Here is a 14,474-nt window from a genome sequence, read left to right on the forward strand (position 1 = left end):
ATAGCAATATATTTAGGCTAATTTTTAAAAATGTGGTATTCTGAAATAATCATTTACATAGCATATTCTGTGATCCTTAATTTGCTATTATAAGAATGTTTCTGAAACCCCATCCAAAGGGGTTTCCCATTTTCGCCATGATGTAAAACAAGCTTGTATATAAAACAATTCCCAATTTTTATTCTTCCAATTTCTTCTAACTCACATAGTGAACATGATTTTTAAATGATTTTTTAAGGGGAAAGTTTTTACTTTATGTGAAAATATACTGTAACCCAACAGGAAATCATAATTTCTGAGGGCACATTAGCATCTCATTATACCTGGAAAAAAGTCAGATTGTTGAAGATAAAGAAAATGGCTTTATAAGGACTGGTAGACAGCAAAGTAAAAACACAGCTAATTCACTGATAAATGACAACTATACATGATGATATATTATAAAAGCAAATACCAGTACCATATATTACAGTAAACTGAAACTAAAATAAATTTGAATGTACTCCTATATAGTTCATGCAGACAAAGCAAATTATAAGGAAAAGCCTATAAAGCAAACAACAACATACAGATTCCTACATAGGTAGCCATAATACATACATTGAAACATAAACAATATTATAGTAAAAAGTAGTATAAGCCACACACAACAATAAATTCCAAACATGCAATTAAAACAAGTATTCCTGTGAACAAGAGCATAAACCTAGCGACAGGGGAAAGAAAATTGAAGGAAAGCAAATGAAACTGGTACTTTCATGGAAAAGGTGGCGTTATCAGCTGTACTCTGCAGTCACTTAGGTCTAGAAGGTACCAGTGTTGACTGAGGACTTGCCAGGTACCAGTAATGGGGCCAGGCGCCTTTAGACACTGATGTCTCACTCTCTACTTCCACCAAGATGCATAGTATCTAGGGCTCAACTCTCCACTTCTGAGCACTGAATATGAGCTCCCTGAGACACAGAGAAGAGCTGAGCACTCTCCCCCGATGCTCCTCCAACACCACAATGCCCACACTTTTCCTTCCCAGTCAACATTCAACACAAGCACAAGGATTTCAATGCTACGCAGAAGTGTCTGGGGATCAGGGAACCCAAGAGCAGGGAACAAGCAGGCTGGTATGGAGGCTGGGCAGTAGGCCAGGAGAGCTTTGCTGGTGAAGAGAAGGGAGGGTTCCCAGAGGTGCGGTGGGGAAAGATTTCTCTGATGTGTTTACCTATAAGGTGAGAAATGTAGAGCTTACTTAAAGAGTTTCAGTCTGAAAAAGAAGATAAGAGTATAGAAAATAAGCAAGGACAAAAACTAAGCAATTAGTAAGGCCAAGAAGAAAAAGTTTTACAGGAAAGAGAATGGAATCAATTGTGCGGGATCACCTGCTACCTGGCTCCCACCTTTTCCCTTTTCTGGCTCACTACTTACTGCCTTGATAGAATCCATCCTCTAGGAACTTTAAAGAATAAGGAGAAAAATCTTCTGAAACTTGCAAGTCTCCTGGCTTTTCCTCCTATTCACTAGCTCTCTCCCCAGTTCGCGTTGTGGATTTCTTCTCATCTTGACTGTGCCTCCGGCCATCTGTTTTATCTACACTTCCTCCTTGGTGAGTTCACCCAGTCCCCTGGCTTCTGGGTCATCTGCACACCCAAACTCTTATTGTAGGCTCTCAGGCACACTGGACCTAATACAGGTCTACTTTTCCTCAATGCTCTTATCACTATCCAAAATATTTTATACTTGTCTATTTGTTTGCCTTCCTACTAGAGAGAGTATAAGTTTAGGCTCTTGAATATAATCAATATTTTTTAACTGGATAAATGAAGAAATATATGAACAGATAGCATAAGTACATGTAAAAAAATTTATCTAGAGATTCTGTCATCCTCAATTTTTGAAAATTGTTCAAACACAAAAATTCTAATTCTCAGAGCCCAAAAACCTATCATCTTCAAATTCCGAATGATTCTATTTCTAGCAGCCTCTACATTAAAAACTGAGTTATCATTATCTTCAAATGTTGCATTTCAGGCAGTAGTAAGTAGATAATTTGTAAATGACTTTGCCACTATTTTTTCATAACACAACATTTGCTATGTCTAGCTACTTTCAGCAGCTTGTTTTTCTCTGAGTACGTATCATTTTCTTATTTTCCTAAGTCTGCAACATTACAATTGAACCTAGTTTATTTCTTTTGAGTCACAGGGAATGGAGACAATAAATCTATATGTAAAATTATAGGAGGGAGCATGCAGCTTGCCAGTTTTCTGAGCCACATCTGTGCTGTGCTGTTCTGGTTACTCTCGGCTGCCAGCAGGTGTGGAGGTGACACTGCTACTGTGCTCTCGTAGAGTGTGCAGAGCTCAGAGAGCTCCTGCATCCTCACAGATCTGTTAGTTATAACCCTCCTGGCCTTCAACACTGGCCTTCTTTTCCTGATTTTGCTACACTGGATATAAGGTAATTTTAAAATCATTTTGTTATCAAAAAAACATGGGAACTACTAAAAATACAGCCTGGAAGGACTGTTTAAACCTGACTGCATATATAACATAGTCTTACAGTGACACTTACAATGGCACTCAAGTGTATACCAACAGATAATCGGAAATGGAAAAAAATGAGCTTAAATTCTGGAGTCAAAGATTACATTTTAGGTAAGACAGGTGGTTCCTAATCAGATAAAGTAGCTTATATGTAGTGAAGATAAAGCTATGGTTCTATTTAGTCACTGACAGAAAACTAAACGCTAAAGAATTTAGATTATCTACATTCAGGACAGGGCATTCCACTCCACAGGCCTCATTTTGAGTATTTTCATGACATGGATCTCTTTCACCCCTGCAGTAAGACTCAACAAATACAGTGCCCCATCCATTATGTACGTGCATGTGTGTATAGTTATGCTTGGAGTAAGAAGAAAAGAGGAAAAGAGAAAACACAGAGTGAGGTAGGCACAAATGCACACAGTAATTCCTATGGTTAGAAGCAGTTACACACTCAAGAAAAACAGAACAAACCTTACGCTGGTTCTAATGGAAATGAGACAGTACACGGGGTTAATAAGCACATCTCTGCTACACTTACCTAATTGTATGGTGGTAGAACTTGAGGAGATTAGAAATTTTATATAATAAAACTGCCCCAGGTTCAGCAACTATTACTTGTTCAATTCGAACCTATTAAAACATGTGAGAAGAAATCAAACAATTCTTAAAAATATAACTTTTCTTCATTAAACAATGTCTAGAAGCATAACTTTTGTTTATTAATCACATGTGGTACAAATACTACCAAAAATAAAGATAAAATTTTATTATTGCAGAAATCACAAACTGCCTCCTAAATAAAGAAGTTCTGAGTATTGAATCGTAGAGAGTAAAAGAAAAGAAACATTTTATCACAGATATGCTCTACAAAAAAATAATCCATGTGCCTATTAGAATTTGGCTCAAGGAAATTATAACTAAAAATACACCGAGATCATTTTGCAGTTTATCACTAGTATATAATGGAATTTAGTTCAGTACTAATTCACAAAATAGGGTTGCTATATCCCCAAAATAGATTATCAGTGGCAATATACTGCTCTATCATCAAATATTGAGAAATCATGAAGGAATTATTGTCTCTAAAACTATTATACCGGGTGGGCCACAGCGGCTCAGCAGGCAGAGTTCTCGCCTGCCATGCCAGAGACCCCCCCCAAAACAAAACTATTATACCAAGTTTCTTTTGCTAGCTATTAATCAGAGAACAGGAAAGCAGACAAATCTTAAATTAGTTTCAATATATTTGTCTAAACTTGTAAGACTACCAGGGCAAAATCCAATCTAGTCCAAAATTAACTCAATCTGCCTCATGATCAACTACCAAGAGTTTTTTCTAATCAAACGCCATTCCTCGCTGCTCTTTTCCTCCATACATCCCCAGATCAGTGAACATAATCTCAGCTACCCTGTGCTGACATGCTGTTCACACTGGATCTGTTAAGTTTCTACTTGCAATCTCTCTCCCTACTTTCCTAACTAGATTCTAAACACGAATACAGACGTGTTTTCTGCTTCTTTTACTTTTCTACGATACCTGGTATAAGAGTACATATACAAAAGATGTGTAATAAATGCCCAAGAAAGTTGAAGCTTCTCTTTACTTACATTTTGGCATATGTCATAATGCCAGTAAATGTGATCTGCTAAACTGAGACTGTATAGATGTACTTAGACCAGTAAATGAAAAAATTCTCAGGTTATAGAAATTAATTTGCCTTTACATTACTATGTATATGAGACTAAGACATCTTTTTGCATAAAACAACAGACTGGATAACAGCTACAGTACAATACAGGCCATAAATGGCATCTGAATTTAAAAATCCTAATTTCCACATTAGTATTTTCTTAGGTCTGACAGAACATCCCCCACAGATTTACAACACCATCTCACCTCTATGGCAACCTGCCTTCTAGAATTTTCAGGCATCAAGAAAATGCTCTCCATTTCATCTCCCTTAAGAAGAAAGAGAAAAAGGAGGGGAGGGAGGGAAGGAAAGAAAGAAAATGATACAAAGAAGGGAGGAGAAGGAAAAGAAAGGAAAGGGAAAAACAGCTCCCATCTTTCTTCACACACACAGAGGTTCTTAGAAAAAGCAGCATCCTTTCAGCTGCAATCAATGAACACAACAGAAACAGACTGAAAATGAAAGGTAACACGACACACCACAAGATGCTAGCGAGACACACAAAAAGAAATGCTATATCTTTTATGGGCTACATAAGAGTTCGACCATTTTAGCAAAAGCCAAGAGTAACCAGGAAAACAAAAATTAAAAAGGAAAAAAAAGGACAGAAAATAGGGAAAAAGCGAAGGCAGCTGCAACTGCCTGGAAACTGTAACAGTGCTGACCATGGAAAGAAGGCTGTCAACAGAGTTCAGACAAAAAAATCACAAGACAGACTCTGCACAAACAGCGCATCTCAACAAGGCCGTCAGGAGTGGCAGAGGCAATGGGAAAGAAAGGTAGAAATTCAAAGGAGCAAAATGGGTTACTGGCAATCTAAGAGCAGACAAGAAAGTTGGTGCTGATGAGGAAGGGGGCAGGAGAGCGGGAGGCCCAAAAGGGATGCAAACAGCCACCCTCCACCGGTGGACTGGCCTCCATGCAGGGTTTAGCTCCAGCTTCAACTCCCATGCCTTTTAGCTCTGTGGACAGCTGTTCATGGAGCCCACCAAAATTTAAGGAGGACAGGAAGCATACAATGCACTAAAGTTTTTAATGAATGAGTTAAAATTCAAATGCTGGCTCAGAATCTCTCAGAATCTAGAGCAATCACATGAAAGAAGACTCATGTTATCCAAGAGACTTGAAAGACAAAGATGTACTATATCAATTCTGATGTTTCCAGCTGTAGTCTTCTTTGGGGCGATGACACCTTTGAAGTAATGGACTCAGCTCACAGTGCCCTCTCCACAATCAATGTAATTTTATCTATATGTACTTTTAAGCTCAGAGCACAAGAATTTTTCAAACAGGAAATAACCCGAGAGAGATCTTCATGCATACATTTATAAATGTTTTTAGTCTACTACCTATGAAACTTCACTTTATTAAGATATAGAAAAGGTTAAATACAGGGTGGAGTAAAATCAATTTATAGTTTTCAAGAATGTCTCCCATTACCACTACAACCCTCTTTTTATGCTTCTAAAAAGCAAAACTGCCCCTGCCTTTGGGGCAGCCAAACTATTCTGTATGCCACTGTAGTGGTAGACATATGGCATCATTATTTGTCAAAATCCTCAACGCTGTACAATGTAAAGCATGAACCCTAACGTTAACTGTGGACTTTAATAATGTGGCAAGAATGGTTCACCAATTTTAACATGTATACCACATGAATGTGAATAACAGAGGAAATGAAGGGCAATATATTAACTCTTTTTTTTCTGCCCAGATTTTCTATAAATCTAAAATTGCTTTAAAAAATAGTCCATTAACTAAAAAAAACACAAAAAACTCCCTAGTCCTAAACAGTTCATTCCCAAAATGAAAAAAGACTAAATGACAACTAAGCCAAAAATCCAACATCATATATCACTAGGTAAAGACAACCTGCTTCACAATTAGAAGAATGAATTTTTTTATTAATGAACATAAAAATAGATCAGTAAGAAAAACAATCAGAATGGTAATTCCAAAATAAAATATTAAAGTAAAATTTCTTTTTCCTCAGCTAACAACTAAATCACTGAAAATATTTTATGATACCCAAATGCAGTCATACAGGAAGAAAATTCTTAAAAACTTTCTGGGGGTTTATGAAGGAAGTAAAGATAGAGGAGCTTCCGGATCATTAACTACCTCACTCCTAACTACCCCAGTGAGCTACTGTGAACACGTGGGAAACAGTCACTGAAAGAGTCAACGAATAGGAAGTACTCAATACTGAACATGACAATACTCAGTAAATATGGAATGATTCAAAGTTTGTCAGTTCAGGAACCAAAGGAGTTTCTCCTCATTTCACAATGAAAATACGTTCCCATTTCTTAGCTTTCTTTTTTACCTTTTTGTACCTTACATCAACATTTCCCAGGTGGACAGAGCAATCAATGCATTACACTTGTTTAGCACTTTTCTGGGCATACACACTTAAGGAAGAGGAAATGGGAATTTCTATGTATGTTTTAAAACACAGGCAGACTTCGGTATATAACTTCTTTAGCAATGGGTCTTACTTTAAACATTTTTTTATTCGGACTATGAGAGGAAACTTTCAGGTTCACCCCACCCCTCAATTCTAGAATATTAACAGTCCATACAACTTTCTCTTTTTTTAAAGGAAAAGCTGTAATAAGAAACCTCCATTCCTCCATAATTAAAGAGAAAAAAAATAGTAAGACAGATAAAGTAAAATTTACTCACCAAAATGACTAGCACTCAACTACAGTCATAAAAAGGTATGAAAAGTATAGAAAAAGAAATTTTTTGTTTTCCTTTTTCTCATTTTATTTTTCCATTAATTATAGATAGAAAACAAGCAATATTTTTATCATCTATTAATGACTGAAAACTAAACTATACCAAGTAGATATTTAACCTGGGAGATATAAGTAAAAATTTCTTAATACTTTCCTATTTACTGAACACATTATTGAGCTCTGTGATGGTTAGGTTATAGTGTCAACTTGGCCAGGTGTTGGTACCCAGCTGTCTGGTCAGGCAAGCAGTGGTCTAACCATTACCATAAGGATATTTTCATGGCTGGTTGATAAACCAGAAGGCTGATTTATTACATCATTTATTACAAAGCTGATCGCAGCTATGGTTGATGGCATCCACGATCCACTAAGGACAAGTCTCCCAGAAATGAGATAATCCAATTGCTTGGATTTGATCTGATAGCTGAAAACTTTAAAGGGGCAAGAAGAGAATTTTCACTGCTTCTTCTGCCAGTGAGCCTCTCCCATGGAACTCATCAAGACTCTTCAGCGGAGCTGCCAGGCCCACAGCCCGCCCTACAGATCTGGATCTGGAACTCGTGCATTCCCACAGCTGAGTGAGACACTTTTATAAATCTCATATTTACAGACATCTCCTGTGGTTCTGTTTCTCTAGAGAACCCTGACTAATACAGTTAGATAAGTATTTGTAATCAATTCTACAAAGGTATGCCATCTGAAATTTCCTTGCCTGGGACAAAATACCAAAAACAAAACATCTCAGAAATCAAAGAAATTTAGTTTTAAAATTCAGTTCCTGATAAGAACTTCTGGATTTCAATTTCTACAGAATAAACTGAAATCAATCAATGAAGAAAAATAAAACAACAATCGCAAATTATTCTGCAAATGTTAATAAAGGAAAATAAGATTTGTTGTAGGTCAAACCAGGTGCCAGAAAAAAACACTTAAGAATTCATAGATAGCTGTTTCAACTTTATAGACTTTCACTCAATTAACATAAATTACATGGAAAACAATTTATTTTAAAAATTCAGCATACGCAAACTAAAAATATTTTGCATTTTCTTTTTTAGAAAATTATCATTTAAAAATTGTTTTTATTACCCTACATTAATGTATTAACCGAGCAAATCACAGCTTGATTTCTTTAAACTCCTAAGAATATGACAATAATTTAATCAGATACCACATAACATATAGAAACAAAAATTTTACCTTTAGAGGCCTGCATACACCCTCAGTGATATGTCCCACAACTTCCTGAATGTTTTCTTCAACACCTAAAATTAATTTTAGAATTTAATTTTTTCCATATTGTATCTTGTTACACCTGAGTTCAAGAAACTAACAATAAGGCATATCATTAATGGCATTAAGGGCAAACATTTAAGTAACAATAACAGTATTTTTGTTAAGTTCAATATCTTTTAGACCACTGGTAATTTCTATTAATACCTGAGAGTCCAGGGAGCCTTGTTAATTCATTTGTTAATAAAATGAATACTAGTTTTTTGAGAAAAGAGTAAAGTAAAAGACTGTGAAATATATTAAAATAAACAATGTGAAGGTTTATTAGCATTTCACTCTACAAACATCATATCCCAGGCTGTTGTGCTGAGGACATGAAAATAAAACATGCCGTGCCATCTGGTGCCCCGTTCATCTAGCACTAGCCCACTCGCCCAGGCCTGTCTCCCTCACAGCCTGTGACCAACTTCACTCCTAGCAGACGAAGCGCCCCAGGCCCAAAAGAACTGTCACTCCCTCCCTCAGAAAAACCTGTCTCACCTACATCCAACCCGTTCTCCTTCCGCCTCCTACACATTATTTTCTGAAACATCTTTAAAGAAATACATTCTTTTAAATTGGATAATTCAGGTCATAGAAATTTAACTTTAAAAAATGCAGACTTTGTGTCAATGCCATGTAATCACTAAGTCCCACCACAATGAAAAGCTGAAGCTCTAAGTTAGGTCCTGTCTCCAACCTCAACCCTGGCAACACCTGTGGCTACGCTAGGTAGAGTAACCGAGGGATAAGGGTCGCAACAATTCTCTTCACTTCCTGGCAGAACAGAACACCTTTAATTCTCTAGTAAACCCTCAAACTCTGAACAGAGCCCTGAAGGTGGCTGCAGCCAAGAATATGTGAAATGCTACAACGGCAGATGTCAGAAATTCTCAGAAGGTTGGTTTTCCTCCTAGAAACCAAGATATAAACATAAGTACTATTGGCACACAAGAATGAAAAAGCAGGCGGGTGAAAGAAATGAAAGAATTAGCTTCATAACCGTAAAAGCAAGTTACCCAGCCTCCATTTCCTCACAGATGAAATGAAGGTACATGTCAGGCTGAGGATTTGATATAACATGCAGGATACTCAAAAAATGCCTTCAAAGTGAGGCAGAGGTGTCTAAGCTTGATAAGGAAGGTATATGGGTTCACTGTAATTCTGTGAACTCCTCCTTTTTGGAGGAGGAAGAATAAGGGGAAAGGACAGAGTACCATCCAGGAGTGGAATGTCTACTGCTGCGAAAACAGGGACAGTAAGGGTGGAAACCGAGTATTCTATCATTTTCTATATTTAGGCTCTAGCAATAACCACCTGTGGGCTCACCTTGTGTAGCTACCTGCTTTAAGAGAGCTTCCAGGTGTTCCTTTTCAGAAGCAGTAGCTTGATGGAGCCAAGCCAACATGTCTCCCACATACCTGATAAAACTACAGGTCAGTAAAGATTCCCTTCACAAAGGCACCCCGCCCACAATGCTGTCTGGTGCCAGCACCTTAGGGGGTCATGGGCGTGCATCTCGATGGGTCTTGGTGTACCTCCTGGCCCCCCTCTTGTGAGAGCGTCGATAAACCCACGGACAACAGCACTCCTCCTGGCCGTTCCAAATTCATCTAAAGTGTATCTAGGAGAAGCAAGTTATAAAAAAAAAAAAAAAAAACAGCTGTTTTTCCTCCTCATAATTATATCACATTATCCATGCAATTCCTAAGATAAGCAAGACATCCTAAAAAAAAAGTCATATTTCAGCTCTCTCTCAAGCAATGTTATTTTTAAACAATAAAAAATATTTATGAGATGACTTTATCATAACAAAAGTTCAATCTAATAGCACATATTTTCGTTCCTCATAAGAAAGACTTTTGGGAATTGGGACTAGAACAAAGGCGGAGAAAGAACAGCACATCTGGGAAAAGGGAAACGCCCAGCCAAGGTGGCCACCCTGGGCTCTCCAGGTTTCCATACACATGTAGTCCCAGTCATGATGGCCGATGGGTCTGCATAAGGCCATGATGTCCAGTTCTCAGAGGCTGGTCCTAATCACAACTCTGCAGTGTAAAAAAACCAAGCTTTCTTCTACATTAAAAAACTCTCCTTTACACATGTCACAATTTACCATTAAAATTTGCCCAAAAGACACTATCTACTTTTAAAAGCTTATCTGGACTCCAATATTACACATTGTAGAGGCTCCTTAAATTTACTGGCCATGCATATATACAGCAAGTACATGTTTTACATGAAATTAGTCTACTGTCGTTAAAAAAAAAAAAAAGAAGAAGCTCTCTAAGATGAGGGAATTGGTAAGGAACAGGAAGTTTTGAATTGGGATATAGGGCAATTTGGGGAAACTTCATCAACAGCATCGATGGCTCTGAGTTGCCCAGAAGATCTCATTTCTTTGACTCCTATAAGACCTATTTTCCACCTCCACCTCCAATGAATGCTCTTTTTATTTTAGAAATACACAGGAAAGAAATACTTTTTCACATTCAACGTCAGGAGATTAAGAATCCGTTAATTTTTAAATCCCTAAACAATATTTTACCAGGCCAAATTTTAAGAACTGTTTGATTACCCAATATATAAACAAAAGTTGCCAGAATTTCTCAAAGGTCCCTAAAAGAATTTATTAAGATTTATTGTTTTCTCCTTTTAATACACTACTGATTTAATGAAAAATTCACACATTTCTGAAAATACATGAAAGCTGGAAGAGGGAACATTTTCACACAAAAGGAAGAATATAGTGAAGTGTTCAGGAACTATACATTTTTAGGAGTCAAATTTCTGAAGGATGTTCACTATTAAGCAGACTGTAGTTCTCTGCATGTTCGGTTTTTTATTTTTTTTTAGTTACAAGGAAATGGTTTTCAAATTGCCTGCAGTGGCATCCTGGCATATGAAAGGGAAAATGCAGTATCAAGCTAAGTATGCTTAACAGTATAATTACATTGCATTCACTTTCTATTTTGTTAAAGGAAGAATCTCGCTTCTATTTTTTCCCTCACGCTCTTAAATTATAAATGTTTAATTTGAAGAAAGCAATCTTTTAAATGATCACCTGATTCTATGAAATAAACTTATGGTCAGATGATTACTTATTACAGCCCAAAACTCACCAACTTTTTAAATACATAAAATAAATCCTCACTCCCAAGACCCTGATGGTCACCCTAAAAGGATGGTTTCAGGACTGATCACTGTGGGTGGAACAAGTGCATTTGCTGACATTTTAAAGGGAGCAGTGCCCAGCCCACACATGCTGGAATTAATCTGCACGATTACAGGTAACAGTAAAGGTTAATAGAATCCTCCTGCAAAGCAGCGTGAGCCACAACGAACCTCCAATCACACCTGCAGACATGAGACATCTTTTCCCAGAGACAGAGGAATTCTTCTTTAACCCAAAACAGATTCTCTTTCAACACATGTCCAAAATTCAGAATGCACTTATAAGGGAGAATGTTAAAATTATGAAAATATTCTAAAATACTTGTAGTTAAGATAAAAAGTTGAAAGTTTCATTTTTTTATATTTAACTATATATACTGAGAGAAGAAAATTTCTGGTCAAAAAGCAAATCAAAAGAAGAAAAATTAGGTCAAAGATCAAATTTTTTTTAAAGCAAATTAATAGTGTAGAAGCCTCTCTGAATAATGCAACAAATTCATGATGAGGAAAGATCAGCATTGTACATATTATTATATTCCTAAATAATTTAAATTCCAAAGACTTAGCAAAGAAAAGAAGAAATCATCAATTTTCAAAATTCCCACACAGATCCTATTCTAAAGAAATTTCTTCCTACAGAAAATGCACACTTGGCTTATTCAACATTAATAATGCCTTAGCATTCCAGTTAAATACCACCTAAGAAAAACCAAGCACAGCAACTTCCCCCAGAGACCTCAGTAACTGATATTTTCCTCGTACATGATACTGAACCACTTTCGAGACATCAAAAATTACTTGAAGTTCATATAGTGCCATCTGGTGGTTAGCAGGATAAATTATCTAAATTTAAAGAAACTACAACTTTGAAAATAACTGATGAAAAAACCAATTCTCTCTCTTAGCATATACCTTATCCTAATCAACTGGTATCAGAGACCTCCTTCTCCAATCAACCTCCCAATGCCTCTGACCGCCCTCTCAACTGCACTAGTGCCTCCAACTCCATGGCAGGTGCCTTCAGAGATAACTCTTCTTTGGCTCTCTCCTGTGGCTCTGCTTTGTATTTCAAGCTTTCTCCCTGGCTATTATGTACACCTCCCTTTAATTAATAGCTTTCTAGTTAGCCACCTTTCAAAATAAAAATAATAGCAATATTTAGTAATGTGCCAAGCATCATGCTAAGCACCTAACGTGACCAATCTAATTTAAGCTTTACACCACCCCACTAGACAACCACCACTGTTATCCTCCTTCAACAGTGGAGAGTGGAACTTAAGAGTTCAGGGGCTTCCAAGAAATCTGACCCAAGAGACCACCTTCTAAATCATTATGCAATACTGCACCTTTCCAAGGGTTGATCACCAATCACAATTTAGCAAAAATTTCTTTACATGTTGGCATACAGATGTCCTATCCAGTGGACAAAAACACCCAAAGGAAAATCGTTTAAACTAACCTTGTTAAATATTAATCTGCAGACAATGTTACACATTATTAAAATCAAACAGCACGTGTTTTGAATGCTCTAACAATCGAAACAACAAGATCAGGAAAGAAATCTGAAATCTCACGAAGCTCTGGTTCCCATGGCTGGCCCTTGCCACTGGCCCGAGCAGGCACAGTAAGCTCCTGCAACTCAACTCCCAAAGGGGCTGCTCCTTCTCAACCCGTGCCCTTGCACTTGCTACTGGCACAACCTGGAATGTCCTGTTCTCCCTTTCCTTCCTAGAAAATGCTTACTCAATCTTCCCAACTCACTTCAAACATACTTCCCTCAGGGAACTTTTCCTCCTGTTCAATACCTCTTCCACTACCTCAGAATTGTATGAGCCTTCCTGCATAATCCCACGTCCCCAGGACAGGGCCTCTAGAATTACAGTGAATGTAATCCATTACAGTGGATTTATTTGCATCTGTAAAATAAAGCAATGAGTATAATGCAGTTTTGTTACTGTGTTCCTAACACTTAAAATGGTGCTTAACACACATGGCAGCTATTCAGGAAACAGCACTGGAATGCTATGACTTCACACAGCTGTTTCAGAACTGGTATTCTGGACTTTCATTACCTAAGAAGTAACTTTCCAATCATAAAACAAGAGTAAAGAGAAACCCTCTAGAAGTTTCACATGGAAGCACCTGAAAGGGATGGCTCACAGAGGGCTCAGTGCCTACCAGGAGCCTCCGAATTCCTGTTTCCTGAATTACCGCCTCCCCTCGGTCTCCCTGAAGCTCATTTTCATACTACTACAGGCATTTAAGGAAGAAAGCATTATTTTAATATGAGAAATAAAAGAATAAAATAACAATGCAGAATAAAAGGAACTATATAAATAAGCTGAAAATGCATAGGGTTCTTAACCAAAGCAATACCACCTATCTCTTATCTGTCATAAGCTGATGGATCAAACACCTATTTTCTTGTATCCTATCCATGAAACCCTGACTTTAAATGACCTGTTTTTTCATCACTGTGTAACTGCATCCCTCATTCCTCTGCGCAACCTCCTTTTCTCCAGGGCAGGGTTAGCACAGAACTTCCAGTTACTTATAATTTCAAGGTCGTTGATGAAATGACAGACTTGAGAAAAGATCCTCAACCTCTATATAAACAACAGCTGGTTCAAATACAGGGGCACTTTGGTTCTCCTCTCCCCATTATGTCCTATGAGTAATGTGCAAATAAGCTGTGGCCCAAATGAAACACATACAACATGAGGTGAAACATCAATGTAAAGTTTCATAAATACTACACTACTGTACTGAACGTGAAAATACTGAAAACCAATGTAAAGAATCAAAGGAAAAGTAGGTTTGCTATTTTTAATTAGGAAAGCGTTACTAACTTGTATAAGACAGGTCTATCCTGCAGGGCTTGCATTGCGTGAGTTAATACCGGAGATATGTCACATGATTCTTGTGTCAGTGCTCTGCATTCACCTGAAAAATAATTAGCATTATTACTCTTGTTAAATTAAAAGGTCTATATGCCCACTGTACATCAGGAATCTAAATTCTATAGCAAATATTCTAAGAAAAAAAATGCTTGGAAA

At 37.2% G+C, this 14,474-nt stretch overlaps 1 protein-coding gene across 2 annotated transcripts in view; it reads right to left on the minus strand.

Moving 5' to 3' along the window:
- Nucleotides 1-14,474, minus strand: part of COG6 (component of oligomeric golgi complex 6) — an 84,758-nt gene that overhangs the window by 41,880 nt on the left and 28,404 nt on the right. For both annotated transcript variants that reach the window (XM_077158031.1, XM_077158030.1), the window contains exons 8-12: nt 14,268-14,361; nt 9,740-9,868; nt 9,574-9,665; nt 8,173-8,237; nt 3,079-3,170 (exon numbers count right to left, since the gene is read on the minus strand). In XM_077158031.1, the coding sequence (XP_077014146.1) occupies nt 3,079-3,170; nt 8,173-8,237; nt 9,574-9,665; nt 9,740-9,868; nt 14,268-14,361 (472 nt within the window). The remainder of the gene's footprint in view (nt 1-3,078; nt 3,171-8,172; nt 8,238-9,573; nt 9,666-9,739; nt 9,869-14,267; nt 14,362-14,474) is intronic.

The sequence above is a fragment of the Tamandua tetradactyla genome, chromosome 4 (genome assembly GCF_023851605.1).
Source record: "Tamandua tetradactyla isolate mTamTet1 chromosome 4, mTamTet1.pri, whole genome shotgun sequence".
Taxonomy (NCBI): Eukaryota; Metazoa; Chordata; class Mammalia; order Pilosa; family Myrmecophagidae; genus Tamandua; species Tamandua tetradactyla.